Source organism: Aulonocara sp. 'chitande type north' Nkhata Bay, linkage group LG18 (genome assembly GCF_057382095.1).
Source record: "Aulonocara sp. 'chitande type north' Nkhata Bay isolate Kocher_YH1m ecotype deep benthic linkage group LG18, A_spYH_male_GT1.1, whole genome shotgun sequence".
NCBI lineage: Eukaryota > Metazoa > Chordata > Actinopteri > Cichliformes > Cichlidae > Aulonocara > Aulonocara sp. 'chitande type north' Nkhata Bay.
In genome coordinates, this window is record NC_141361.1 from 15411241 (window position 1) to 15439063 (window position 27823).

Genomic DNA, 27823 nt, shown 5'->3' on the forward strand with positions numbered 1-27823 from the left:
GTGTCTCAACCAAACGTGAACAGACCTCGGCCATACACCGTGGTTAGTCAGCCGTCAATCATTTCCAGAGCCCGCCCCTCACCGGCAGCAAGTTTCTGCTATACCACTGATAAACTGGACAGTCCGGACAATTTTATACATCAAGTACGTGTTTTGTATTGTGATTTATTCAACAACGAAGTCTTTATCCTTATTTACAACCAAAGTAGGATGATTAGCGACAGAAATGTAGATGAAATAAACCAGGAAACGAGTCGCTGAGAGCAGGTGCATGTCCATCCTGTAGCGCTCACTGTTTTGACAAATCGATGTTTATGTCGCGGTTTGTTGCATTTTAAAGTGATAGGAGTCAACTTTATTGGCTCGTCATGGCGACGGTGGATAAATCTAGACAAATCTTGTCCCAGTGCGCTCTGACAAAGACGATGTAGCGACAAATTGTGACCTGTCGTTGTTCCTTTGTACATGCAGTTAAATTTTGTTAACTTTACTGTTACTTCGTTTTACAGCCACCAGAGCCTTCATGAACCTCCTACTTTACAGCAGGAGGAACTAATTTAGGACTGCACTGTTTACCTCCGAGTGTTTTCGGTGTGTGTGTGTGTGTGTGTGTTCTGGAGAACTCGTGATGACGTGCTAGATAACTTGAATTTCCCTTTTTTATCCCTCTGTGAAGAATTGCCTGAGTACATCCCTACAATGGCCTCCACCTCAGTTGGGGATAAACAGTTGCAGAGGATAATCAGAGATCTGCATGGTAATCAAGCTCTCCACACATACAGCAAACCCCATATGTGCATTACAGTAGATACAATATCATGCAATATGCATCAGGTGTCTTGTCCAAAGGATTCTGCAATATTTACATCAGCCAAAGATTTTTTTTATATGTAAATGTTTGTTTGTTTGTTTGTTTGTTTTACCAGATGAACTATACACTAACCAGTTACAGCATTTACCAGCATCACCAGACAAATACTGTGTCAAGTCTCCACCTGCCACCAAAAAAGCTATGACCTGTCTGAGCTGTTTTGGCAGCTCGTTTGGGAATGTCCTGGGGTGCAAGAATAGGGAATCAGTTAAGGGTCCAATTTTGTGCAGTTGGTCTAAATTCGGTGTCACCGAGCTTTTCATGTACTTTATTCATAGCTGAAGAGTTTGAGTTTTTGTACACCTGATATGTACAGAACCTTTTTTCATACTGTATATCAACACTGTGTGTTCAGATTAAAAAAAAGAAACAAAGCAGTCACATTAAAAATAACTCTGCAAGATTCCTTTTTTTCCTCACAGAAAACATAAAAAATAATCAATTACAGTAAAGTCCTTTAAAAGCTTTTCAGTATCCAAACCCTACTTGGGCCTCCATACTGTAAATAGGTCATGTTTCTGTACATCCCATTAAGTTTAGAGGCTAAGTCAACATACTAGGATCAGTTTTTTTTGGTGTGTCTCATAATTTTGCTGTGGGAGGTCACTATCTTGGGGAATAGTCTTCTTTTGCAATTATGTTTAAGGTGTGTCTTAGTAGTGTCCACATGACCCAAGATTTCCCGGCCAAACACGGTATTATAGTGACACGACCAAAGGTATTCACTCCACCTGTCTATGGCTTGAGTGACGTGGCTGCTTGGTTTAAATGTCACAAAAATATTCTGGGACAAAAAAAAAATCTATCTACACAAAATCACATATTTGTGTTTGGGTTAATAATGCTCTTGTTCTTCTTTTTTAAAAATGTAGATGCAGTGATAGAGTTAAGTAAGGAACACAGGGAGTGTGGTGAACCCATAACGGACGACTTCGCCAACCTGCACAAGTTCTTCTACAAACTAGAATACCTGCTGCAGGTATGTCGCCATATCAAAGAGAGTAGCATTGGGTAAATTAAACCATAAGTACCTACCACTCCCCCCACACACTCTTCCTTTATCGTATGTGCTCACATAGCCCTTAATGGATCTGAGCCAGAGAACGCATCAGTTAATCATAGCATCTCAGCACTTCCATCTAATGCTTGCTTTTCCCTTTATTTCATTCATTCTTTCTTTTGTGGTTTCACAATTTTATGCGTTTTTCTGCATAACTGGGGAAGTGGTCACACATTGTCTTGAACATATTTGTTAATTGCTTAGCAAAAGCTATTTCTGTTGGAGCTGTTACTAGAAAGACAGTTCCTGAGGCATGTCTAGCCATCAAACTATGTGCATGCTTTACCCGATCCAGTTGACCTAAACCTTGGGCCCCGCTCTTTCTCAACCAGATCAAGGCACAGTAAGGATAATCACACCAGAGTATGGCACGAAGCGATCACACTCAGTAAATACTCTCCAGGATTGTATAGATTGCCTAGTGTGAATACACCATTAGCTTCTGGTGGAAGTGGCTAATTTTAAGGGGATCCCGGTGTAGCCAGTGGATTTCTGAGCAAAGAGATCCATTTCTGCTTGCAAAAAAAAAAAACACAGAACTATTTACCTGCATGTAACAGAAGCCTGGTCAAACATGACTTGTCAGTACTATTGGGAGTGCTGTAGACTAGTGTTCTTAAGTTATGAACTCTTAAAATGAAACATTTCACAAGACTCATCTCACAAGCCTTCCTGTATTTAAAGGTTATGAGTCCTGATACCAGTGAGTAATTTCTTTAATGTGCTTGAGCTGTTCTTGTAAAGTCCAAGTTGAAGAAAATACACATTTGTGTAGCTCAACTATGTCTTTTTCTTTCCCTTAATCTTCTTGAATTACATTAACAACTACTAAACACTAGCAACTCAGTCACCACGGTGATGTAGTACAGTCCACATTACAGAGCACGTTGTTTATGAATGCAATAATTTTGTGTCCTTTGTGTCTCTTAGTTTGACCAAAAAGCGAAGACAACCTTTCTTGGCCAGAGAAAAGACTACTGGGATTACTTCTGCGACTGCCTGATTAAGATCAAGGGAGCTAACGATGGCATCCGTTTCGTTAAGTCCATCCCTGAGGTAATCCTCCTCTGCAGCACACGCGTACACTTAGTCACCCTTCGTGCCTCAGCCCTTCCATGGCGTGAAACACATGCGCACATGTATACAGACAGTGACCGTATAACCATGTAACTAATATTCCGACCAATCAGGTGCACTAAGGCTCAACGCTGCTAATTCACATGCTATCTTACACTTGTGCCACCTGTACTGTTTCCTCCTCACTTTTTGTCCTGGAAATTCACACTGGTGAGCCTCATACTTCAATAACTATTCATGATTTGGTCCTAGTTTGTATTGTAATGAATTGGTTTCCTGTTGAACTGTTAGTAATATTTGGTGGTTAAGTGATCAAAGTGTTCTTTGTGTATTGGTTATTAGCATTTACAAGTTATGTTGTTCTATTTGTAAAGGCAACAGCTATGACTACGTTCATTATCTGCATATTTCATGGTTATTTTCCTGCATTCCAATAGACGTTGGGTACCCACTTTTATAGATGATAATTTTAGGGTACTGAATTATGTGCCAGATCATTTTTGACTTATCATCTATTTTTAAACTATTTTTGTAATTGTTTATCACAAGCCTGTTAATATTTTTTTGCTGTTAAGTAATCCTTGATTTGATAACATAAGGAAGACAGATCTGTGGTTTAAAGTTTTTTTGAGGGGGGAGGGGTGGGGTTTAAATGGGTCAGCGTGTTTATTTTCAGAAGTCACACAGTCTAGTCAATAACATCTGACTGATAATTAATAATTAAAAACCTTTGGCACTCTGAAAACCTAAAACATTATTATTTTTTTTCTCTTCTTTTACTGTTTTTATTTGCTGTCCATTGGTCAGAGACATAAAGACGTCTCCAGCTGGTGTCTGTCTGGTGTATCTGTGTCTCTTATCTTACTTAAATCCCTCCATCTGCCAATGCATTGGAGAGTCTAGGCTTAGAAATAACATTGTACATCTATTCTCTATATGGTGATCATCTTTAAATTTAGATATCTTTAAGCTGAACTGCGATTTATGCAGTAGAATTAAACATTTCCATGTTAAATTGAAATGGCCAAGACTGTTGCTGAAGACAACTAAAACTTTGATCCTTAAAGTCTGCGATGAACAGATTTTACATTTACTAACCTCAAAAATGGCAAAAGAGCTGTAGTCTTATTTTTAAAAGTCTTAACAGTTTCCTTTTAATGCTTTATACAATAATATTTTAGGAAGTAGAAATTGACGTCTGACCTATTTAACAAGTTAGATAAGAAAAACAGTGGAGGTTAGTCCACCTTGGATTGAGTTTGCCAGTGTTGTGCATGTTTATGACAAAAGAGTCTATTTTTGTGTGTCCTCAGTTGAAGACATCACTGGGGAAAGGAAGGGCTTTCATCCGCTACTCGCTCGTTCACCAGCGTCTTGCTGACACACTGCAGCAATGTTTTATGAATCTGAAGGTCACAAGGTGAGAGGACACATCAGCTCAGATTAATCTAATGTTCACTTAACGCATCGAAATATCGTAACATTTAAGACTAAAAATAATTAGATGATTATTTTTAGTCTTAGTGTTATGGGCAAAAGAATTCTGTAAATGATAGAAACTGGAAACACTATCTGTAACACTATTTTACATTTTAAAGTGGATATTATGTGCTTTAGTTACATTGAGCAGTTGCTTCTGTGATCACTTCCTAGTGATGTCATTTTCTGTACTTGGACAAGGTAGCGCTAAACATGCCCCAAAATCTGTAACTTTAAACACTTATTTTTAAAATCTAGTTTTAAGTCTGTATCAGTTTATGCAAGCAGGACCCGATGGTATGTTTCATGTCTGCTTTAAGAAGAAAAAAACATGATATCAGATTGAATGCCTGACTTAAAGATTGAGATCTATGGACATGTTCCATGACAGTTCAGTTTAGTGAGAATATTAAACCCGTTTCGATGCACACTTAGGCTTAAATTCATAAATACTATTGTTTTCATGGTAGCTGATGATATTGAAATCTAAAAGGTCAGCTTTAATGTATTCTATGCTGCAAGTTGTGAAATGACAAAATTCTGGATACTGGGCAGTGATAAAGCTGACATTGTGCAAATGACTGCAGTAAAGGTTTAATCTCCACTTATCTGAAAAGAAGAAATTATTTACAAAAAACTGACAAAACAAAATTAGGAAAACATAATTTAATAATGGAAGCTTAAAGTATTTCCCTGGACTAACCGATTAATCAAAGCTAATTAGAATGTGTAATTCTGTTGACTGCATGCATTTCCTTCATGGCTACATGCAACATGAACAGTGGTTTATCTCTAAATGTCCTAATTCATCAAAGAGTACTTGTTATTGAAGATAAATTGATACATTTTACAGTTCCTGACTATGACAGTTTGAAAACTGTTGCCAAGATGTGTGTTTTACTCCAGGCATACTGTACTGCTTTGTTTTGGATGTTCTTAGGAAGTGTGATTCTCCCTTCCTTTTTTATGTCCTATTTCTCCTTTTCGACTGAAATCACAGCAACCAAAAAAAAACTTGACCATAGACCTTTGTAGCACTGCTCAGTTCCTGTCTTTTCTCAAATCAAAATGTCAGTTTTATTTTTGCGTTAAGGAAAAAAAGAAGTAGTTTATTCTCCACGCATAGTAAAACTAAACACAGCAGTTTACACCAATGACATGCTAAGTTTGCAAGTTTCTCTTCACATAAACAATATTCAAAATGTAAAGAAAATAAAAATGCAAATAACAAAATGCAGGTTTAAGTAATAAGTAATTAACAAATAAAGAAATGAGTTAAAAAAAATATAGCTCATCTTAAAAACCAGAGATGCAGTATCTGTGCCTTTTGCAAATAAAGGAAGCGCTGTACAAATTAGACGCAGTCTAATGGGCCATGTTTGGCAGTATGAAAGAGAAAATATTTAACTTATATTTAAACACAGTGGGTTTTGTAAGTATTTTACATTCAGTAGAGATTCAGCGTAGTTAGCAAACACACTGGAATGAGGAACCTCAGGAATGGACCTGAAACAGGTTTGGTGTTTTGGTGGTGGGTGGCAGCTTCTATGTTTGAGCAAATAATTCTTCACCTCTGGGGTGCAAAAGCATTTTTCCCAATATGAACTATGAAAAAAACAAAATACCATTTCATACGACCTTTGGTGCTGGACTGAGTGCGCTTAGAAATAGTGCCTAGAAATAGTTTTTCTTTTCTTTTTTTTAAATTTCAAGGCTCAGCTTATGTAAGACAAGCCAACTGGATGCTGACTGTGCCATCAGATTTACACTGCAAACATGCTGACAGTTGTTTTATTTAAACAATTAAAGCGTTCTCAGAAAGGGTAGCCTCATTACTTTATGTCTTCATTTTATGTCTGAATTATTTTTTAAATCTTTGAAACCTTTATTTCTCTGTTCTCTAGATAGCGCAAAATGTCTTCTGTTTTTCAGTATATGAGGGAGTGTTTATTATTGTTGATAGAGCAAGGAAAAGGAATAGCAAGGATATTGATATTTGGTTGATATAAATAAATACATTTTATTTTATTTTTTTGGTTTCCCTTTCCACGGTGCCAAATTTGGGAGGAAAATATATTTGGGGGTTGAGCAGCAACTACTGAGACTTGTTTTAAGCTTGAGCATGCTGTTTGTGACAGATTGACCGACACAACCACACTGGTGAACTTGTAACAACTTCTGGTCAAAGAACCATCCCACAGCAGTGTGTGACCAAGTTCTTGACCAGCATAATGGGGAGGTGCCAGGCTATTGTGTGTATGGTTCCTCCACATGCCTCCACTGAGGCTGCTGTTTATTTAACTAATACATTGTTGAATTTGAATGTATAAGCGTTGAATGGATTTTAATGCAACTTTGTGTAGAGTCATGTTAACAAGAAATTTAAAATTTGCGTTACTTTCACCAAGGTGTTCATGGGTAACTTAATGAGTTACTGGTTGAAAATGAACAAGAAGTCTTATAACTTGGAAACAATTATTATTAAAAGTGTGATGTGTATTGTCATTATGTAAAAGGTACGGTATAAAGATATAAAGATAAAATATCTTGTCACGTTTAACAAGGTTAACAACAACAAGGTGACAGTATTGCTTTATAGTGCTATTTAAAGCTGTTTTTTACTGCCATTGTTTCTATTGACAAGTTGTGGGCATAAAGGGAAAGCTTTAATTTGAATATTAGCTTTGTATGCCAATGTCTGTGATGTATATCATACCTTTAAATGTATTTTTTCTGAATGTTTCTGTTTTTACTAGTTGAAATTCTCTGACTTTCATTTTGTGAGTTGTTTTTTCAACTTTTTTTTCTATTCTTCCGATAAAGTGACTGGTATTATGCCCGGAGTCCTTTCCTCAAGTCTCACCTCACTGGAGACATAATCAACAATCTTTATGAACTCAACCAGATCCAATTTGATGTGGCAGCCAGAGGTTATGACCTTGATGCAGATTGGCCAAAATTTGCAAGGTATGTATGTATGAACAATAGAAGACTAAAAAACTTTATAACACATAATTCTTCAACCTGGAAAACATGTAAGGTGTAAGAGACTAAATATCTAGACTGAACACATTATTTTTTTGCAAATGTTGAATTGTGGTGAAAGCGTACTGGGTTTTTCACAACTTGAAGTTAACACCTAATTATCTTATCTCCCTGCACATTCACAGTTCTGTCTTTTTGCTGTATTGCTCGTGTGTGCGTAGGTGTGTGTGTGTGTGTGTGTGTGTGGTTGCTGACAGTGTGTGAACTTGGATCATTGTTTCTTCTATCAGCAGCTTTGTCAAAACTTTCAACTTCGTTGCAATAAATTCAAGCAATACTTTCATAACCTTGCTCCTCCGTATTTGTGTGATCTTACATACATATAGAGTGCACTTTCACCAGATCTCCGGACTATAAATGCCCTCTACATTTAAATCACGACTCAATCTGTTCAGAACTGCAAACCCTTCATTATAACTTGGTCTTAGTCTATTGTTACCTCAATTAGTTTTATAGTTGTGATTTTATTTGTTTACTTTATGTTTTTATTTTGCTGAAATAATGTAAGGTGACCTTGAGGGTTTTTAAAGGTGCCTATAAATAAAATGTATTGTTATTACTATTTTTACAAGCTATTAGAAAAGAAGACAGTAGAGTCCTGCACTCTTTTTAAGAAATTCTTAAAAAGAATTTGCTGCGGTTGTCAATTCTATTTCCAATGAGTAGCATGAAATCATCACTTTCTAATTCCAGAGAAGAAATGTGTAACGTCTGAGTGACTTCCTTGCTTGTATTTGTGTAAATTGACTCATATTTTCCCCACTAACAAGAAAAGCATAAAAGCTGGACTACATTTCAAATCTGTTCGTCCATTTAACATACTGCTAAAATTAAATTAACTTTTCTCATTTCATCGAATGAACTAATCTCATCTAAAAGTAGACTTTATGGCAGTCTATGGGATTTTTTTCGTTTTTTATGTTAATCTTTTCTACAGAATTAAATGCCACTGAGTGTGGGCTCCCACAGTAAAATTAGGCAAGATAGTTCCTTTTAAAATGAAGAACTAAGAGTTTTTTAAAATGACCTCAGTTATACTCTGTAAATATTGCATATTTTCTTGGGTTCTTTAAAATCTTGGCATGTTCTTGGTATGTGTATTGTATATAGGTGTGGTTTTTACTTCCTGTTAACCATTTCTAAATAATACAGTTCTTTCTGGTATATATTACAGAAAATTAGCAGAACTTTAAAATAAAGCATTTTCACTGTTTGTCATTATGTGACCCTAATATTTGGTGTCTCATTAACAAAGGCGAACATTAGGATCTGGCTCCTCAGCTTACCTTTGGAAACCCCCGAGTCGCTGCTCTAGTGTGAACAGTCTGGTTAGCAGTTATTCACACTCACAGGTACACAAAAACTGTTATATCAGTATTTCCCACAATTTTCTGGTTAAATGTGACTAATGTTTAATGCACCTGACCTTTGCTCTCTCTTTTTCCATGCACTGAACAGGGTCAGGAGTTCCTTCCAGTCCCAGACTTGAGCCACAGTGGTCTTGATGAACTGGGAGAACTGGGGGAACCTTCTTCCTGCAGCATTGCAGAGAATCTGCGCATTGAGCTTGACCAGTCCGAGCTCAGACAGCAGGAGCTTTTGGTGCGGGTTCAGGAGTTAGGCAAGGAGGCTGCGGAGCTGAAAGATATTGTAAAACACCTTCAAGAACAGTTGTCAGCTCAGAAGTCTGCCAATTCGACATCTACAGCAGTCCAAAGTAACCCAGAAACATACAGTGAAGAAAGAGTTAATCACTATCAAACCTGCAGGGAACCGATAAGAAGTGAACTTCAAGATAGACTCACAACTGCTGAGAACAAAAATATGGAGCTTCTTTCTAAGTTAGATGAGGCTCTTAAAGAAAGGGGCCAACAAACTGCTAGTTACTGTGAATCAGCCTGGAAAATCCAGGAACTCCTGGATAAACTCAAGTCTGCAGAGGAGGGGAGGCTGGAGGCTAAGAGAGAGGCTGAGGACACGGCGAGGCACTGTGAATGTCTGTCGCAGCAACTAAAACTCAGGGAAGAAGAATTGAAGAATGCTAAGGAGAGGCTAGCTGAAGTAAAAGCTGGAGCTGATGACGAACGGGAGGCAGCGCTCATGCGGTTAGAGGAGCTCCAGAGTGCGGTTGGTCGAATTCAGGGGGCATTGACTTTGAAAGAGAAAGAGACAGGGAATTTGAGAGCACAGCTTCAGGACCTGCAGGCCTCACTGGAATGCAGGGAAAGGCAGGCGGAGGAACTGAGAAAAAGGCTCCAGGAAGAGAGGGAGGAGGTAGAGAAGCAGTGTAGTCTCAGTAGCAGCCAGAATGAGGAACTTGAGAGTCTGAGCTTGGATTTAAGAAAAACGCTTAAAAGCAGAGAGAAAGAGCTAGCTGCGAGTTCAGAAAGAATCAAACATTTGGAGGAGCAGTTAGATAAGCTAAACGTGGGGAAAGAAACAGTGGCCCCTCGAATTATTGATGATGAAATAACATCTTGCAGTCAATCAGAGAATACTGCAGATGACAAAACACAGTTCAGCAGTCTAATGGAAATAAATGCTAAGCTTCTCCAAACGGTTAGGAAAAGTGAGGTAAGCATTTCCGAGCTAACTGAGAGCAGGGCTGCCCTGTTAGACCAGCTAGCTTCTTTGAAGGCGTCTGAGAAGCACTTCAGAAGTAGAGTAGAAGCTGCAAAGATGAGTGTGGAAGACAGAGAGAAAAAGCTTTTAGATGAAAACCTGAAATTGGAGGAGATGGTTCAGAAGGCGTTTATGCAAAGGGAGCAATCTGATGCTCAGTTAAAGAAGCTGGAGCATGAGAATACTGAGCTTCTCGGCAGTCAGTCCACACTGAAGAAACAGTTAGCCACAACTCAACAGGAACTGGATTCATTCACTACCAAAGCTGAAAAGTTAGAGAAGAACATTATAGCGTCGCAGAAAAGCCAAGCAGAGTTACTTGAAAAGCTCCAGGAAACCGAAGCTAAGCTAAGAGACCAGACTGTAAAATGTGAGCTTCTCCAAGGTCGAACTGATGAGCTAGAAAGCAGGAGTGGGGAGCTGCATGATGAAAAAGGAGCCGCAGAGAGCAACGAAAAAATGCAAAAGCTTCACAGTGAGCACCAGACTTCCTCAGTGGAATCCAAAGAGGCCCCATTCAGGCTGGTTATAGCTGAGGCACAACTGGAAGTCAACGTGAGAGAGGTAACCAGGCTCCAGGAAGAGGTGGTGGAGCTTAGGGCACAACTCCTGGCAGGAAATGAGGAGAGGATGAAAGCTCAGGCCCTGCAGGAGGTGACAGAAGCCTCCAGAGAAGACCTTCGTGTTTTAGTAGAACAACTGAAGGCCCAAGTGGAGGAACTAAACCGCCGGCATGTGGATGAAATTCTTAGATCTCGCGAGCGTGAGGAGGCTCTTATTCGTGAGCGAGATGGCGAGGCACAGGCTCGAGCCGGTCTTGCTGCAGAGGTGACGGCCTCTAGAGAGGAGCTTGATAAGCTTAAGATGCGTTACAATGCTTTGTGTCTGGAGAACAGTGAATCAAGGGAGGCCCTTCACAGAGCCAACACAGAGACCGCAGAACTAGGCGTGCACGTGTGCATGCTGACCGCTGAGAACGAGGAGGCTCGGCTGCGCTGGGAGGGTCAGTCAACAAAGCTGCAGGAGCTGGAGGAGGAGGCGGCTCAGGAAGCAGGAAGGCTGAATGCCTGCATGGAGCAGCTGCGCAAGGAGAACCAGGAGCTCCACAGTCAGCTCCCAAACACTGAGAATTTGATGGCATCCAAGGAGAAACTGGAGAAACAGTTGAGGGAGGCCCAACAGGAAGTCGAAGCTGTGCGGGAGATGAACCAGGAAGAGAATCAACAACTGCAGTTGCAGCTCAGCAGTGAAGCTGTGAGCCATGAAAGCCAGCTCCAGGTCAGGCAGAGTAAAGTATACATGTACAAAGTTACTGTTGTCTTCCCGTTTATGACATACTTCCTTGTAAACAAAACTGTTTCTTTTAAACTGAAAAACAGTTTTATGCAGCTTAATTTTTTGAAAGAAATCTGTTAGCGAAATTACAGGTTTCTTTTTAATGTTAACTTTTGAGCTCATTCTTTTAATGCAAATTTAGGATTGTGCATCAGTCTTGTCCTTGTAAGCTGTGATTATGGTTGGTTGGCATTGTTCATGTGTTCTTCTTAATGAATATGTCGCAACCCATCAGTGCTGGTATAGAGTTACTTAAGTTAAAGAAGGAAATAAAGCAGGTATTTATTTATTTTTTCCTTTTTCTGACCATCTCTTTGCTCCTGCTTTGATATATAACTGAAATATTAGTACAGACTGACCCTCTTGTGCACTTTTATCTCGAGTCTGGTCGGTTACAAAAATTCAGATCTTACACGATGAGCTGAAATGACGCTAAAGTTGAGCACTCAACAAAAATGACATTGAAACCCCTGCTACGTGCTGCATTTGCATATGAGTATTGCCACATAATGTCATTCAGCATCATGTGTTTGGAAATATAAAGCAGATTATTCAAGTTTCAGTCATGAGTACATACATAAATGAAGCCTGATCTAAGTATAGCATACAAGATCTTAAATGGAGTCAGGACATTTGAGAAAAAAGGTGTTACTTTTGGAGCAGTGGTCCCAATTTGCATTTGTACTGCACTTTCATTTACATGTGAAAGCCTCCCCGGCACTAGAGGAGATTTTCACGCTTTGCGTTTTTGTAAAACTGCCAGAAATTCCACAAATTCTATGTCAGTTCGTGGAAGTTTTTATCTGCTGCCTACACTTTTCTTTGAAATAATATTATCCTCAAATTGTACAGCAATTTACAGAGCTGTTTGATGATTCCACTTTTTAATATAGTGAGGTGAGCGACAGAACCTGCACCTGGTTATCGGGGAAAATCACTGGTTATTACAGAGAAATACAAACGCATTCCCATATTCTCAAATAATTTCATCTGCAGTCCTGAGAATAAGTAACCATACCACTGAACTCTTGCTAAGATGCAGACACGTGCTTTTAGAAAAAGTTGCACAGTCTCACTGCACTGTACACGAGCAATATAAACAAGTCATCTTTTTTGTTACTACTAAAATATTTAGGCCATGATTTTGAAAATAACTAGAATGTATAGAAAGATTTATACCAACTCGGCTAGAGTGCAACTAGATATGTTTTCTACATACCCTGCTCAACGTTAATGATGAATTTCTGATTATTTTTTGTCCATCTAGAGCACGATTCAAGAGTTAGAGGATGTTAAATTGCAGCTCCAGACTGAGCATGAGAAGGTAGTTGCCCTGGAGAACAACCTCAAGGGGCTAGAGGTAAGAGGATAAAAAATTCAGTACGGTGTTGTAAACAGAAAGTCCATCCATTTTCTTCTGCTTATCCGGGGCCGGGTCGCGGGGGCAGTAGCCCAAGCACAGAAGCCCAGACCTCCTTCTCCCCAGCCACCTCCTCCAGCATAGCCAAGGCGTTCCCAGGCCAGCCGAGAGATATAATCTCTCCAGCGTGTCCTGGGTCTGCCCCGGGGCCTCCTCCCGGTGGGACATGCCCGGAAAACCGCGCCCATGAGGCATCCTTGTCAGATGCCTGAATCACCTCAGCTGGCTCCTTTTGATGTGGAGGAGCAGCGGCTCTACTCTGAGCCCCTCTCAAATGGCCGAACTTCTCACCCTATCTCTAAGGGAAAGGCCAGCCACCCTTCGGAGGAAGCTCATTTCCGCCGCTTGTATTTGCGATCTCGTTCTTTCGGTCACTACCCACAGCTCGTGGCCATAGGTGAGGGTATGGACGTAGATCGACCGGTAAATTGAGAGCTTCACTTTTACACTCAGCTCTCTCTTCACCACAACAGACCGGTACAGCGTCCGCATCGCTGCAGCCACTGCACCAATCCGTCTGTCGATCTCCCGCTCCCTTCTCCCATCACTCGTGAACAAGACCCCGAGATGCTTAAACTCCTCCACTTGGGTTAAAGAAGAAAGTTAAAGAGCCAAACTACCAACAAACAGACTCCTCTTAAAAATAATTTCTGTTGGTTTTTGACCATTAAAACCAACAGGTTATGGTCCTGAGTGGGAAATTCATGCAAAGAAAACAGCTTCTGAATACTGCTTTATGTGAAGCATTTTGTATTTTACATCTCTAATTATTTTAGAGAACTTCCCTGAGATAGTTCTTTTTTTCCCACACTTATTTTTAAGGCTCTTTGTCTGTTATTCATCGTCATAAAAGCCACCTGAAACTCGCATTGGTTTAATTTTGCAAGAAGATTTTTAGTTGTGGTCAACATGCTGACAGTATTCACATAGTGAAGTGGTTTTACATGTGGAAATGGAACTTCTTTGCTGTCTAACACTGACCACACTAAAGTCATCGCTGGAGGATGATGCGTGACAAAACGCATGTGTAGCTTGCGCAGCTCGATCTGCATTTTCATGTGTGGGGTTGATAAATGGGAAAACAAATTGCAGTTCCATTCTGTATATTGTCAATTGAAGTAACCATAATGTTATATTCACAAACATAATTCACAAAGAGCAAGAAATAAGGCTGTGCTTTGCTGCGCTGATTGCAGGCTGAGAATCAGAGATACTGCCAACAGATTGAGGAGACAAACATCCAGATGGCCGAGTCTGAAAACCTCATCCAGCAGAAAGAAGACGAGATAATCCATCTGAAAGGGAATTTATCAAGGTGAGATACTGTATTCATAATCACACATTCTGGACCAAATTAAAGCTCCTGATGAAAGTTTTTAATCTTGTCTGTTGTGAGCTGTCTAGCCCAGAAACAACCAAATACACGTTGTCTGTGTTGGTGGCACGGAGTCGAATCTCTCTGGGTACTCCCTCTTTGTCACACAGTCTAAAGACACCCATGTTAGGTTAATTGGCAAGTCTAATTTGGCCGTAGGTGTGAATGAGAGCATGATTGCTTGTCTCTGTGTGTTAGCTCTGTGATGACTGTTAGCCTTTCTAGGGTGTACCCTGCTTTCCTAGTGACAGCTGGGATAAGGTCTGCATGGATGCTCGATCCTCCATGTTTTTTTGGTCAGCATGTATTTGTGCTATATGCAGATCTGAGGAGGCGTTAGCAGTTGCTCAGCGGGCCTGTCAGGAGATGGCTGAAAACCTACGGAGAGTCACACAGGACAAACAAAGCTTTGACGTGAAAATGGCTGCTGAACTGGATGATCTTTACCGTACCAAAATCAATTTGGAAGAAAGGCTTGTGGAGCTCATCAGGTATAAACGTCTTTTCTTTTTCCACAGATTAGCTTAATACAAAATCATTTCTGGGGGTTCAGAAAGAATCAAACATTTGGAGGAGCAGTTAGATAAGCTAAACGTGGGGAAAGAAACAGTGGCCCCTCGAATTATTGATGATGAAATAACATCTTGCAGTCAATCAGAGAATACTGCAGATGACAAAACACAGTTCAGCAGTCTAATGGAAATAAATGCTAAGCTTCTCCAAACGGTTAGGAAAAGTGAGGTAAGCATTTCCGAGCTAACTGAGAGCAGGGCTGCCCTGTTAGACCAGCTAGCTTCTTTGAAGGCGTCTGAGAAGCACTTCAGAAGTAGAGTAGAAGCTGCAAAGATGAGTGTGGAAGACAGAGAGAAAAAGCTTTTAGATGAAAACCTGAAATTGGAGGAGATGGTTCAGAAGGCGTTTATGCAAAGGGAGCAATCTGATGCTCAGTTAAAGAAGCTGGAGCATGAGAATACTGAGCTTCTCGGCAGTCAGTCCACACTGAAGAAACAGTTAGCCACAACTCAACAGGAACTGGATTCATTCACTACCAAAGCTGAAAAGTTAGAGAGGGAACATTATAGCGTCGCAGAAAAGCCAAGCAGAGTTACTTGAAAAGCTCCAGGAAACCGAAGCTAAGCTAAGAGACCAGACTGTAAAATGTGAGCTTCTCCAAGGTCGAACTGATGAGTTGAGCTCATCAGGTATAAACGTCTTTTCTTTTTCCACAGATTAGCTTAATACAAAATCATTTCTGGGGGTTTTTGTTTTTATTCTTAAGTTCTTTTTTACCTTTTTCTTTTGGTTAGGCTATTCTGCAACCATCACATTTCAGTCTGTCTCATAAAATATAATGTTAGCATTTTAAATAAACTGCCTCCAACATTCCTAATAATGGAGTTTAACTTTAAGAACAGTCCGTATCAAATTGGCTGTCAAAAATCATTCTACTGGTATCAGTATAATCTAAATTTCTGGTACCGTGACATCCACACTGGAAGGGCGGATTTTGAAAAGTGTAAAAATATGCTTGTGCTTGTTGCAGGGAGAAAGATGCCCTTTGGCAGAAGTCAGACGCTCTGGAGTTTGAGCAGAAGCTGCGGGATGAGGAGTCGGAGAGGGACGTTAACTACTGTCTGGGCTGCCACACTCAGTTCAGCTGGTGGTTCCGCAAGTACAGCTGCAGGTGATGGTCCATCAAAACAGAAACTGCTTGGAAGCACCAACCAGTAAAAGCACACTCATTTCTTTCACAGCTTCTCAACACTCTGAGGTCATTCACTGCGTGTTTACACTGTGGTTGTGTGATAACTGTTTTCTCACACATTCCTCACTTGGTTTACATTGAGCATTGCAAAGCACTTCTACAAACTTAGTTCTGCAAAAGACTGTGCTTATTCAAAACATGCACACATGTGTAGGACATGATAATGCATGACCGTGACCCTCAGTGACCTGAGGGAAGTGAAGACAAAGTCAAAGTGACTATGATACAGAACTCTTTGTGCCTCATGAAGCTTTGTGATCATTATTCAGATACACTCTGTTCTACCACTGAATGGTATCCCTCACAAATGCATCACTCTCAATTCAGCAAATGTACACCTTGTCGGGTACCCGGTTGGACCCTCTTTTGCCTTCATAGTTGCCTCAAACCTTCATGGCACTAATTTGAGAACTTGCGGGACGTTTCCTGAGCTGATAGGAGTGACACTCGGTACAATCTTCTGGTGATGCAATCCGTCCTTTTCAACATTCGGTGTGTTCTAAATTCAGAGATGGTCTTCTGCATAAACTGGTAGTAACAAGTGGTTGCTTTCCTATCAGCTTGAAGCAGCGTTACTATTCAGCTCTGACCTCTGGCAAGGCACTGTTACTCAGAACTGTTGCTCATTGTAGATTTCCTCTTTTTAAAGCCATTGTCTGTAAACCCTACAGATGGGTGTGTGGGAGTATTCCAGTAGATCAGCAGTTTCTTAAACACTCACACGAGCCTGTCTTGCACCAACAACACGATCAAGTTCAACGCCACTTAAAGCTTTCTTCCCTGTTCTGATGCTCTGTTGGAGCTTCAGCAGGTCGTCTTAACCACATTTACATGCCTAAATGCTCTTCCTTTACTTTTACCTTACATCAGTAGTGCTCAAGCTTTACTCATAGGTCATTCAATTGAGCTTTTTTCCTGTTTATCCACTCCACCTCTGAAGTGGCTGTTATGAGTCACATGTTTTGTCCCATAGCACTGCTTTAGGGTTTTAGATCAAAAACTGCTGACTACCCAGAGATGAAGGCTGAAAACTAAGGAACTATCAAGTCCTACAAGTTACATTTTTACACGTCTTCTGTTTTTTAATGCCCTTTTTTTACCTTTGATAGTTTCATTTCTTTTTGTGCAAATCTATACTTCACATAAAAGGAACTACAACGCACAGGTCAATTCTCTCCAGTGAACATTTCACAGCGAGTTGCACTAACACGCTCTGTCTCAATCTTTTTGCCTTATTCTAGGCTGTGTGGTCGTCCTTTCTGCTACTACTGTTGCAGCAACACAGTGAGCACCCAGCAGGGTGGCAACAGAGAGCGCTGCTGTAAGGACTGTTACAACCAGCACAGTGCAGTAGTTGAGCACCACCCGCAGGAAGAAGTGACTCACAGCACACCGGGAACACCATTTAGGCGCTTTCTGCAGGCTGGCCTGGCTGTAAGCGGTGTTTCAGGTAGTCTCCTACACACTCACTGGATTAATGTGTCAAAGGATAAAATATTTACATATTTAATTTATATTGGGGACACGGTAGTGATATACACACTACAGTAAGAGCTAACAATAAAGATCTATGGTGAATATGATGTTTATCTTCTAGGAGCAGGTGGAGATGAGAAACTGGACGATGGTGTTTTTGACATTATCACAGATGAAGAAGTGATTGGGGCGTACGACAGTGAATCCCTGTCTTTTGTCCCCGCTTGCTCGCCTGGACATGGACAGCAGGGGGCAGCACAACTGTAAGTATCTCACACACAGATGGACAGATATAGTAAGCAACAGGATTATCAGACACTGCATGGCAGATTAATAACAGCCACCAAAACAGATTTTCTATTTGCACCTGTCCTTTGCAACATGCCTCCTCTGAAACAGTCTACTTAGTGTGCTCCAGATTAATCAGAAGCAGCCAGAAATAAGCATGACTGCTAAAGTGATTATTGAAAAATTCACTTACCCCAGAATATAATTACAATTTTATATTTAACACATTTGCATATCCCAAAACAAATGACATATGCTCTAAGACATAGATTTGTACTTCTTTAGCAGTACGTTGGCGTCTTTGGTATGTGAAGTCAATAAGCTATTACTTGTACTTGAGGTCTCTATTCTTGAGGATTTTATTGTTAATTTATTTGGCTTTTATTGTTGTTTTTAAATGTATTTAAGTAATGTGCAAAAGTCTTGAGCCACTCCTCAGTTCTTCATATTTTTCTTCCAAGCAGTCCGATTTTCCCGTTATTGTTTTTTTTTTTTCAGTTTTTCTTTGGACATTGGCAGCTTTTTTACTTCTTCCCACTCCAGTCATTTTACTGGATCATTTTCAGAAGAATGTTCTTTTTTGCTTTGTTTAACAAACTCAAGCCAGTCAACACTGATCTATGAGTAATTCAAGAAAGTCACCTAACTCGAAGGATGAACCAGTGTTGTGACTACACATAACAGAAAACTTGTACCATCGGATTTTGATCCACCATGCAATGCCATCTGGAATTTATAGCTTGGCAACAGCGTTCATCCCAAACACAATGCCAGTTAGACGATCACTGTCCTCCCCAGAGACTGGACATCAACATTATTATTGAAACAGTGTGGCATCATCTCGACAGAAATGGTAAATGGCCTGTATTTGTATAGCGCTTTACTAGTCCCTAAGGACCCCAAAGCGCTTTACACATCCAGTCACCCACCCATTCACTCACACATTCACACACTGGTGATGGCAAGCTACATTGTAGCCACAGCCACCCTGGGCACACTGACAGAGGCGAGGCTGCCGGACACTGGCGCCACCGGTCCCTCTGACCACCACCAGTAGACAAGGGGTGAAGTGTCTTGCCCAAGGACACAACGATCGAAACTGTCCAAGCCGGGGCTCGAACCGGCAGCCTTCCAATTACAAGGCAAATTCCCAACTCTTGAGCCACGATCGCCCGAAAACAAAACAAAAGGTAGAAACATCCAAAGAAGAGCTTTGAATGCACTTCAAGAAGCCTGTAGAAGTACTGGTGTACTTCTACAGGCTTCTCTATGGTTCTATGATGACTGCTTAAAGAGATCACAAGAAAACTTGGCCAGGCTGTGCTGAAGAATAAAGGTGCTCATACCAAATATCAACTTTGTTTTTGTTTTTTTGTTTTTTTTTGTCCCGTTTGGATCTTTAGCCATCAGAATTGTTGTCTTAAGGCCAAAAAAGATGCCAAGCGGATTTATTTTACCAAGTGGATCATCATGGCCTTGCCATATTGGTCCATTTGATTGACCTTTATTATAATTATGTATTTATTTTATTTTATTTTCGGTTGTTACAAACGGGACAGACATGACTGGGGGATAGGACAGGGAGAAAGAATGAAAGAAAGAGAGGGAGAGAAAGAAAAACAGAGGGGAGAAGAGACGGTGAGAAAGGGGGGAAGAAAGAAAGAAAAACAAATATCGACTTTCAATTTGTGTGAGCGCATGATTCTATCAGTTGCTGCCATGGTTATTATAACTAACTGAAACTACATTTCAGTAAACTACCATAAAAATAAAAACTAGACGTCTGATTAAAATTAAAAACACTGGATTATATAAACTGAAACAATTTTGTAAAACTTGAAAAACTAGTGAGTTTTTTTTATTAAATAGATTTTGTTTTTAAATGATCAAAACTTGCCCGATGAGGCTTTGGTAGATATATTTCTTGATGCTTTAGATGTCTACAAGACTGTGAATCAACTGCTTCCAAAATTCAGTGTTTTTATTGTAATAACTGTTCTGATTTTCTTAAATATTGCCTCCCACATATGCCCTTCTTACAATAATTTTCATTTGTTTAGCAAAATATAATGAAAGAAGGGGAAGCTCAAGACTGCTGCTCAGTCTCATACATGTATTCAGTCTAGTGTTTTTGTAAGCTTCAAAAAATGCTTGAATAATGAGCCGTAAAGTATGTGTTGATCTGAAATATAAATGCCGTTTTGATTAGAAACAGCAGTGCCAGTGCGGGAGACGTCACATCAGAGGATACTGACGACCTCAGCGCTGCGGTACAGGACGCAGAGATCTGCCTGCTGAAATCTGGAGAACTGACGTAAGTTTCTGTGAAAGTTACACCTGAAAGCCACAAGTGTAGTTGCATTTTGTGAGGTCAAATGTTTTGTTTGGGTTTCTAATTTTCAGAAGAAGTTTCTCTTGTCTTTTTGTGATAAAAGTGTTGAACTACATTCTAAAAGGGAACTGAAAAATGAAGCAAATCTGGTTTGGGGGTTATCAACTTCTCTAAATATTGTGCAGTACATGTTGCAGATCCACAGTTTCACTTCTGGTGTAACCTGGAGCTGGTTTGTTCAGGCTGTGTGGAAACTTTCTGCTGTTAGCACTGTTTTTCAGTTACAGTGTTAAAGAACACACCTTTGATAAGGTCGAAAACTGTAAACAGGACTTTGAATTTCAACATTTTAAAGGGAAACAGTCTATTTATAGATTCAGGGAATGCACTACTTCAAACGTGTAAACATGGTATAAAGCGAGTCATATAACGAGATGATTTATGCCACTCAGTGAGCGTCAGATGGAACCAGTCAAGATTAAAATGATTCAAAAAGAGTGAAGTGAAATTCCAGACTTTTGTAATCATTTTCTCATCACCACAAGGGGTGAGCAGCTCAAGGTTGCTTGCTAGCCGCACACTGCTAGTATTATTCTTCTTGTTATCAATCGATCTGACAGCTGATCAATGAAGGTTTGGTCTGTAGGATTTCAGACGTTTCTCATTTCCAAGATAACTTTTTCAAATTCCTTTTTAATCAGAAAAGAAATGTTGCAATGTGAGCTTGTGTTTTTGCACGTCAATCTTTTCAGCTCTACAGAGATTTATGGAATTCTGCAGAAATCTTCAACATACCGTAGTTTTTGGGTCATAAGCCGCTACTTTTTTCCCACACTGTGAACACTGCAGCTTATATGTGGCTAATGCATCTTTTTTTTTTCATGCGGCCAAAAACATTTTGCCTGGTAACAGAAGACCAATAAAATTGATAAGTAGTATACACAGTGGGGCAAAAAAGTATTTAGTCAGCCACCGATTGTGCAAGTTCCCCCACTTAAAATGATGACAGAGGTCAGTAATTTGCACCAGAGGTACACTTCAACTGTGAGAGACAGAATGTGAAAAAAAATCCATGAATCCACATGGTAGGATTTGTAAAGAATTTATTCGTAAATTAGGGTGGAAAATAAGTATTTGGTCACCTCAAACAAGGAAAATCTCTGGCTCTCACAGACCTGTAACGTCTTCTGTAAGAAGCTTTTCTGTCCCCCACTCGTTACCTGTATGAATGGCACCTGTTTGAACTCATCATCTGTGTAAAAGACACCTGTCCACAGCCTCAAACAGTCAGACTCCAAACTCCGCCATGGCCAAGACCAAAGAGCTTTCGAAGGACACCAGGAAAAGTATTGTAGACCTGCACCAGACTGGGAAGAGTGAATCTACAATAGGCAAGCAGCTTGGTGTGAAAAAATCAACTGTGGGAGCAATCATCAGAAAATGGAAGACATACAAGACCACTGATAATCTCCCTCGATCTGGGGCTCCACGCAAGATCTCATCCCGTGGGGTCAAAATGATCATGAGAACGGTGAGCAAAGATCCCAGAACCACACGGGGGGACCTGGTGAATGACCTGCAGAGAGCTGGGACCAAAGTAACAAAGGTCACCATCAGTAACACACTACAACGGCAGGGAATCAAATCCCACAGTGCCAGACGTGTTCCGCTGCTGAAGCCAGTGCATGTCCAGGCCCGTCTGAAGTTTGCCAGAGAGCACATGGATGATACAGCAGAGGATTGGGAGAATGTCATGTGGTCAGATGAAACCAAAGTAAAACTTTTTGGTATAAACTCAACTCGTCGTGTTTGGAGGAAGAAGAATACTGAGTTGCATCCCAAGAACACCATACCTACTGTGAAGCAAGAGGGTGGAAACATCATGCTATGGGGCTGTTTTTCTGCCAAGGGGACAGGACGACTGATCCGTGTTAAGGACAGAATGAATGGGGCCATGTATCGTGAGATTTTGAGCCAAAACCTCCTTCCATCAGTGAGAACTTTGAAGATGAAACGAGGCTGGGTCTTCCAACATGACAATGATCCAAAACACACCGCCCGGGCAACAAAGGAGTGGCTCCGTAAGAAGCATTTGAAAGTCCTGGAGTGGCCTAGCCAGTCTCCAGACCTCAACCCCATAGAAAATCTGTGGCGGGAGTTGAAAGTCCGTGTTGCTCGGCGACAGCCCCAAAACATCACTGCTCTCGAGAAGATCTGCATGGAGGAATGGGCCAAAATACCAGCTACTGTGTGTGCAAACCTGGTAAAGACCTATAGTAAACGTTTGACCTCTGTTATTGCCAACAAAGGTTATGTTACAAAGTATTGAGTTGTATTTTTGTTATTGACCAAATACTTATTTTCCACCCTGATTTACGAATAAATTCTTTACAAATCCTACCATGTGGATTCATGGATTTTTTTTTTTCACATTCTGTCTCTCACAGTTGAAGTGTACCTCTGGTGCAAATTACTGACCTCTGTCATCATTTTAGGTGGGGGAACTTGCACAATCGGTGGCTGACTACTTTTTTGCCCCACTGTATACGGTATATATTTTTACCGGTTGTTAAGAGACATTGTAAAAAAACCATAAGCAACGTAATTTGTGTGTTACGATACGTACGTGTACTTAAAGGTAGCCGTGTTACAGGCGCTGTTCGAGGAAAAGAAGCATTTGCAGTATGAATTTTTGTATGTTACCATAACGTTTATGTTACCATGTTTATGTTACTTTACGGATTAAATTAAACGTTAAAAGTCCTCACATGTAATATTTCTGTGTAAATATCTCATATTACAGGTGAAATGCATACGGCTTAAAATCCGGTGGGCCTGTACAAGTACAAAATTGATTTTCTTTCTAAAATTAGAGCATGCAGCTTTTAATCAGGTGCGCTCTGTAGTCCGGGAATCACGGTACTTCTTATTACCACTGTGTTTTGAGAAATGTTAGCGTTTTAGCTGCTCTCAACCTGCTGCAAATTCAGTCATGTAGCATAAGATACCAGCCAACTATATTTGTAATTAATATTTTTTACAGTTTAACAGAAATATGACCCTGAAGTTACTTATTCTAGCTCATTAACAGTAAATGTGGTGTGTTTCTTAAGGTGTTTGATAGATATCGGAATACTTTTTTGTGCACAGTGACTGGATAAACTGAAAAAAAACCTGAAAAATATCAAGTAAATTGGAAATTAGGATTTTGTTTAAAAAATGGATAAATGATATGAGATTAAACTGGGTTGGGTACTGCAGTGCCACTGTTTCAGCGTGAAATGTTTCGTTCCACATGCTGCAGGTTCTCTGTGCACTTCACGGTGGATGACATCGCAGCGTTTGGCGACAGCCCCCGAGAGCTCTTCATCAAATCCAGCTGTTACAGCACCATCCCCATCACCATGAGCAACCGTGGTCCTACCGTGTCCTGGACCTTCACATCTGAACCAAAGAGCATCTCCTTCAGTGTGGTCTACAGGGAGAGCACTGAGACTCCACTGGAACAAGCCAAGGTGAGAGCCCAGCATGTGTATAACCATGGGTGAAGGACACGTCCTCACAGAGATACATTTCCATCCAATTCCATTCCAATAAAGTGGATTTATTCAACTGTAAACCGATCTCCAAAGGAATATAAACTCACCAGTGAACATTAACGTGAACATTTGATCTCATTTGATAGTTGTAAAATGAAAAGGGTAAGCAATATGAAAGAATAGAATTGATCTACAGAAAACAGTCGCTCGCATATGCAGCTCATCACAACACTGGGTTTGTTGGTTATCTTTCAAACTGATTTTTTTTAGCACTGACTCAGTCTCAGTGTTCTTGGTGTTCAACAAACACAATTTAACAGCTGCTGAACGCAGTGGAGCATTCAGCAGCTAAATAGCCAGATGTTCCCCTCAGGAGAGGATAGTGACCAAAAGGCACTACTGCCGTGACTACCGCCACACAAACATGACTCCAAATGAATAGTAATGGATGTGTTAATAGCCAACCTTTAACACTGATGCGATATGAAAATCAATCTGCTAGTCTGATGTCTTAGAATATGGAGGACTTCCTGTGCTTGCAGCAGTTGTCGGGGCTAAGCTTTCAGGTCATTACTTACAAATGAAAATTAATTTAAAAAAATTAAAACGCTGTCAGACGATAGCTGACGGTTTCAGATGTTTTCTGGCAAATGCCGCCATTTTTTTGCTTTCTATACAGATCGTTCACCTATGTGCATCCAAAGCCCGCTCAAACCTGATTGGTCAGTGTTTCCCGTTTAAATTCTGGCACTGATGGGTTGACATATACACAGATGTGCATACGGGTATATGTACACATGCTTTTGTATATAGTTTTGTATTTTTACTTTTGTTTGTTTTTTTATTTTGGATATGTTTTTTCTATTTGCCAGGCAGTCAATGACAGATAAACTGTACATGTATAGTTTACAGTTTATAGTTTACAGTTTAGAGATTGTTTATATAGTGTAACCTTAATAATACCGTGGATGTGTATTTAGCCTAACCGTCTAACCACCAGTGATTGAAGTAAAAGTTTGTGTCAGTTTATTTCATCAAAGTCAACAAAACACCTCAGACTGCTGCAGGATTTTTCCTAAATATTTATTAGCAATAAATCAAGTCAGAGAGGGACAAGCGGCCTTTCCCAGCCTGCTGATAGTGTGGGGCTGTATTCTGTGACCCCTGATGTAATATGCAGTGTGCATGCAGAAGCAACTAAATTATTCAGTTCATATTTCCTCAGTGATAAAGCAGAGCTAATATTTTATTCTACTGTGGTTCTTATGCAGCCGTAGCAGAGCCGCCCACTGTGTAAGCTGCCCGGCAACAAACATAAAAATGTGTCAGGACAGGGTTAAAAAAGGTCACGGAGCAGTGGAGAAAGTCCGACAGCTTTTCTGCACATTTATTGGGATTTAGATTCAGTAAGCTGATTCTGAATTGGTTTCACAGTTGGTAAAATGTTGCCTCCTGTTGCCATCTTGTGTACACAGAAGAAATCCTTAACCCGGATTTCTCTCCTTTGCTCTCTGCAGGTTTTGATCCCTCTGACCCGTTGTAACTCCCACAAGGAGACAATACAGGGGGAACTAAAAGTCAGAAATCCTGGAGAATACACACTTATCTTTGACAATTCCTTCTCCAGGTTAGTCACGCTGTGCTCTAAACAACAACTGTTCAGAATAAGACTGAACAAAGCAGAACATAAAGCCTTTTCTCTCTCTCCTGTTTGTCAGGTTCATCTCTAAGAAAGTGCTGTATCATCTGAGTCTAGACAAGCCTGTGGTCTACGATGGAACCGACCTCCTCTGAGTGTGGCAGGAGCAGCACGAGGATGTGTAACACTGACTTTTTCAAACTGTCAAGGCTGTTTAAGCGCATAGGTATCACTTCAGAGTCTTCTGATGCTGAGCAGCCTCAGCGGAAAGGTCACAGCATTAAAACACATAAGTAAATAACAATATTACACTACGGTATGTCAGCATGCACTTTTATGAAAGCTAGTTTAAATATACATAAGGAAGGATATCCAAAGTTCAGGCGCTTTCGTATTTGAATGTGACCGCTTAATGTGTGTGTCAGTTAAAATCTTCTTTTCATAGTATGAGAAGTTTTATGTTTTGATATCCAAAAGTATCAAAATCAAACAAAAAGGGTTGAGAAAGTGTTTATATACACTTTAAAAAAAAAACAGGGAGGGATGTGGGGTGTTGCGTAAATAAGATAAAAATTCTTTATGAGAAAAAAAATAATATACAGTAATAATTGTAGTACATTGTTCCCAGAAAAGCTCTGACTGCTGGCAAACACATGCGATTGAGTCATAATCAAACAGGGAGCCTCTTGTTGTGAAAGCGTCTGTGGTTGCAAGCTGAGATCAAATCTAATCACTTGATTTATTAACGGTAACTTTGATTGTAAAACTTTTCAGTGGAAGAATTCAACTCTGATGTTAACAGAGTCTTAACTGACGCATCAGTGGACATTAATGCTGCGGTAGAATGAGCCCAGCAGTCCTTTCACATATCTTTCTTACTGTTGCCTTTTCAGCTGTCAGAAATTAGATGAAATGGATGTGTTGCAATCATGACCAAGCTTAAATGGAAGAAACAGAACCACAGGAAGAACCCGGAAAGCATTTGGTTTTATTTATCTTGAGTAAACAGGCTTTATTTCAGTGCTTTGTCTCTAGTGGTTGCAGCTGAAGACAGAGGGGAATGTGGCTGCTTGGGTTCTGTGCATGCAAACATTAAGAGTGTGTGCAAGCTTTCCCATCTTCATTACGCACATATCAAAATGTAAGTTTCAGTGCTTCAGTATTTAGTTGTTTTTCCCCATCAGTTTAACCATCACTCTTGATGGTTTTACATTTAAAGTGAGCAAAAATGGGACAAATTCTCATGAAAAGCACAAAGCTGTTACTGTCTCTAGAAAGAAAAAAGAATCATCTTTAGAATGATTTTCTTGGGGTTTTTTTATGCTTTTGCTGTGTAATGTTCTGGATGAGTTAATTAGAGTGTTTTGTTATGAGAAATGTGCAAAACCTGCAGTGTGTCAAACAGAAAACACGAGCCTCAGCCTTTAAATCACACAAGTCCAAAAATTCTGTTACTTTAATACTTGAATTTTTTCATATGTGGACCTTTAAAAGGTTTAATGTGGAAGATGATCCAAGTTTTCAATCAGCAATCCTCTCAGTGTCTCATCATTTAACAATACTGACAGAGTAACATTGATTTAACTGCTTTGCTCTATCCAGAGGTTTTACAAAATCTCTTCCACCATTTTAAACCCATTTTGTAATTTATGTTGTGAAGAACTGACAGGAGAAAAGAAAATAAGGAAAAATGCTAATTGATTTTTATACATCCGCTCATTAAGAGTGACAAGTTGCCAAGTATATTTTACAATTCTTAAATGGGAGTTTCTATTTAAAGACACTGCGACATGACTGCTGTATAATGCACTTTGTGAAAGGGCTTTTTGTCGATATGTATCCCATGAGCCTTTGTGCCAGATGATGAATGAGGTTTTTTTCTCCTCCATATGTAGGCAGTGTTTGATTGTAGATGTTTACAGCTGGATTTACCAGAGGGAATCTGCCGGCACGTCTTATGAGAACTAAATATTTATACTAGAAATGATGTACGTTTATGGTTAATAAATAAGGATTGTGTGATGAATGTGTGGTTGCATTTTAATCTGAAGCATATCACTGTGATGTATTTGATGGTCACATTGTTTTTTAGCCACACTGGTCTGTGGATGTCAATCTGCTCACGATGGAAGTGTCTCGACAACCACCAGAAGAGCTACCATGCACATTCACGCATGTACGGTTTGCAGAGGAGCAATTCAGCTGAATTTGCTGAAGGTTGTGAGGTTAACAAGGAGTAAAAGCTAGCCTGATGTTAAAATCCCCAACTGTGAAGCATTAGAAGGCATGTTTACAGAAAGTAGTTTTGGCCTATATAGATAGTTTCCCCTTCATAGATGCTCTGTGGGGGGTGATTTTTGCTTGTAATCTCAGAGGAGCTACGGTGTAAACAACAGGGTTTCAGTGCTGGAGCTGATACAGTGATCATCGTGGGGAACGTTTGATGAGCTCGGTGAGCTGATTAAGACCAGAGGGAACTCAGTGAGTTTGATGCGCTCCA

The 27823-nt window shown here is 40.1% G+C and overlaps 1 protein-coding gene across 4 annotated transcripts; it reads left to right on the forward strand.

Moving 5' to 3' along the window:
* fyco1b (FYVE and coiled-coil domain autophagy adaptor 1b) lies at positions 1-27338 on the forward strand. 4 transcript variants are annotated; one of them, XM_086271644.1, is made up of 18 exons: positions 1-144; positions 677-757; positions 1744-1850; positions 2862-2987; positions 4322-4428; positions 7311-7454; positions 8788-8884; positions 8991-11432; positions 12757-12849; positions 14106-14224; positions 14608-14775; positions 15828-15968; positions 17291-17499; positions 17647-17788; positions 20023-20127; positions 23450-23660; positions 25202-25311; positions 25403-27338. In XM_086271644.1, the coding sequence occupies exons 2-18, from the start codon at positions 700-702 to the stop codon at positions 25476-25478; spliced, it is 4455 nt and encodes a 1484-aa protein (XP_086127770.1). In that variant the 5' UTR covers positions 1-144; positions 677-699; the 3' UTR covers positions 25479-27338. The 4 variants fall into 4 exon arrangements, with proteins under 4 accessions (XP_086127770.1, XP_086127772.1, XP_086127771.1 ...); XM_086271646.1 differs by having other exon boundaries at positions 17653-17788; XM_086271645.1 differs by lacking the exon at positions 1-144 and adding an exon at positions 212-267.
* Positions 27339-27823: the final 485 nt, after the last annotated feature.

Excerpts from the sequence above, each read along its gene's own strand:
- fyco1b (XM_086271644.1), top strand. The coding sequence starts at position 700 with ATGGCCTCCACCTCAGTTGGGGATAAACAGTTGCAGAGGATAATCAGA. Across the intron at positions 758-1,743 it reads GATAATCAGAGATCTGCATG|ATGCAGTGATAGAGTTAAGT; the intron begins GTAATCAAGCTC and ends TTAAAAATGTAG. Across the intron at positions 14,225-14,607 it reads CTGAAAGGGAATTTATCAAG|ATCTGAGGAGGCGTTAGCAG; the intron begins GTGAGATACTGT and ends TGCTATATGCAG.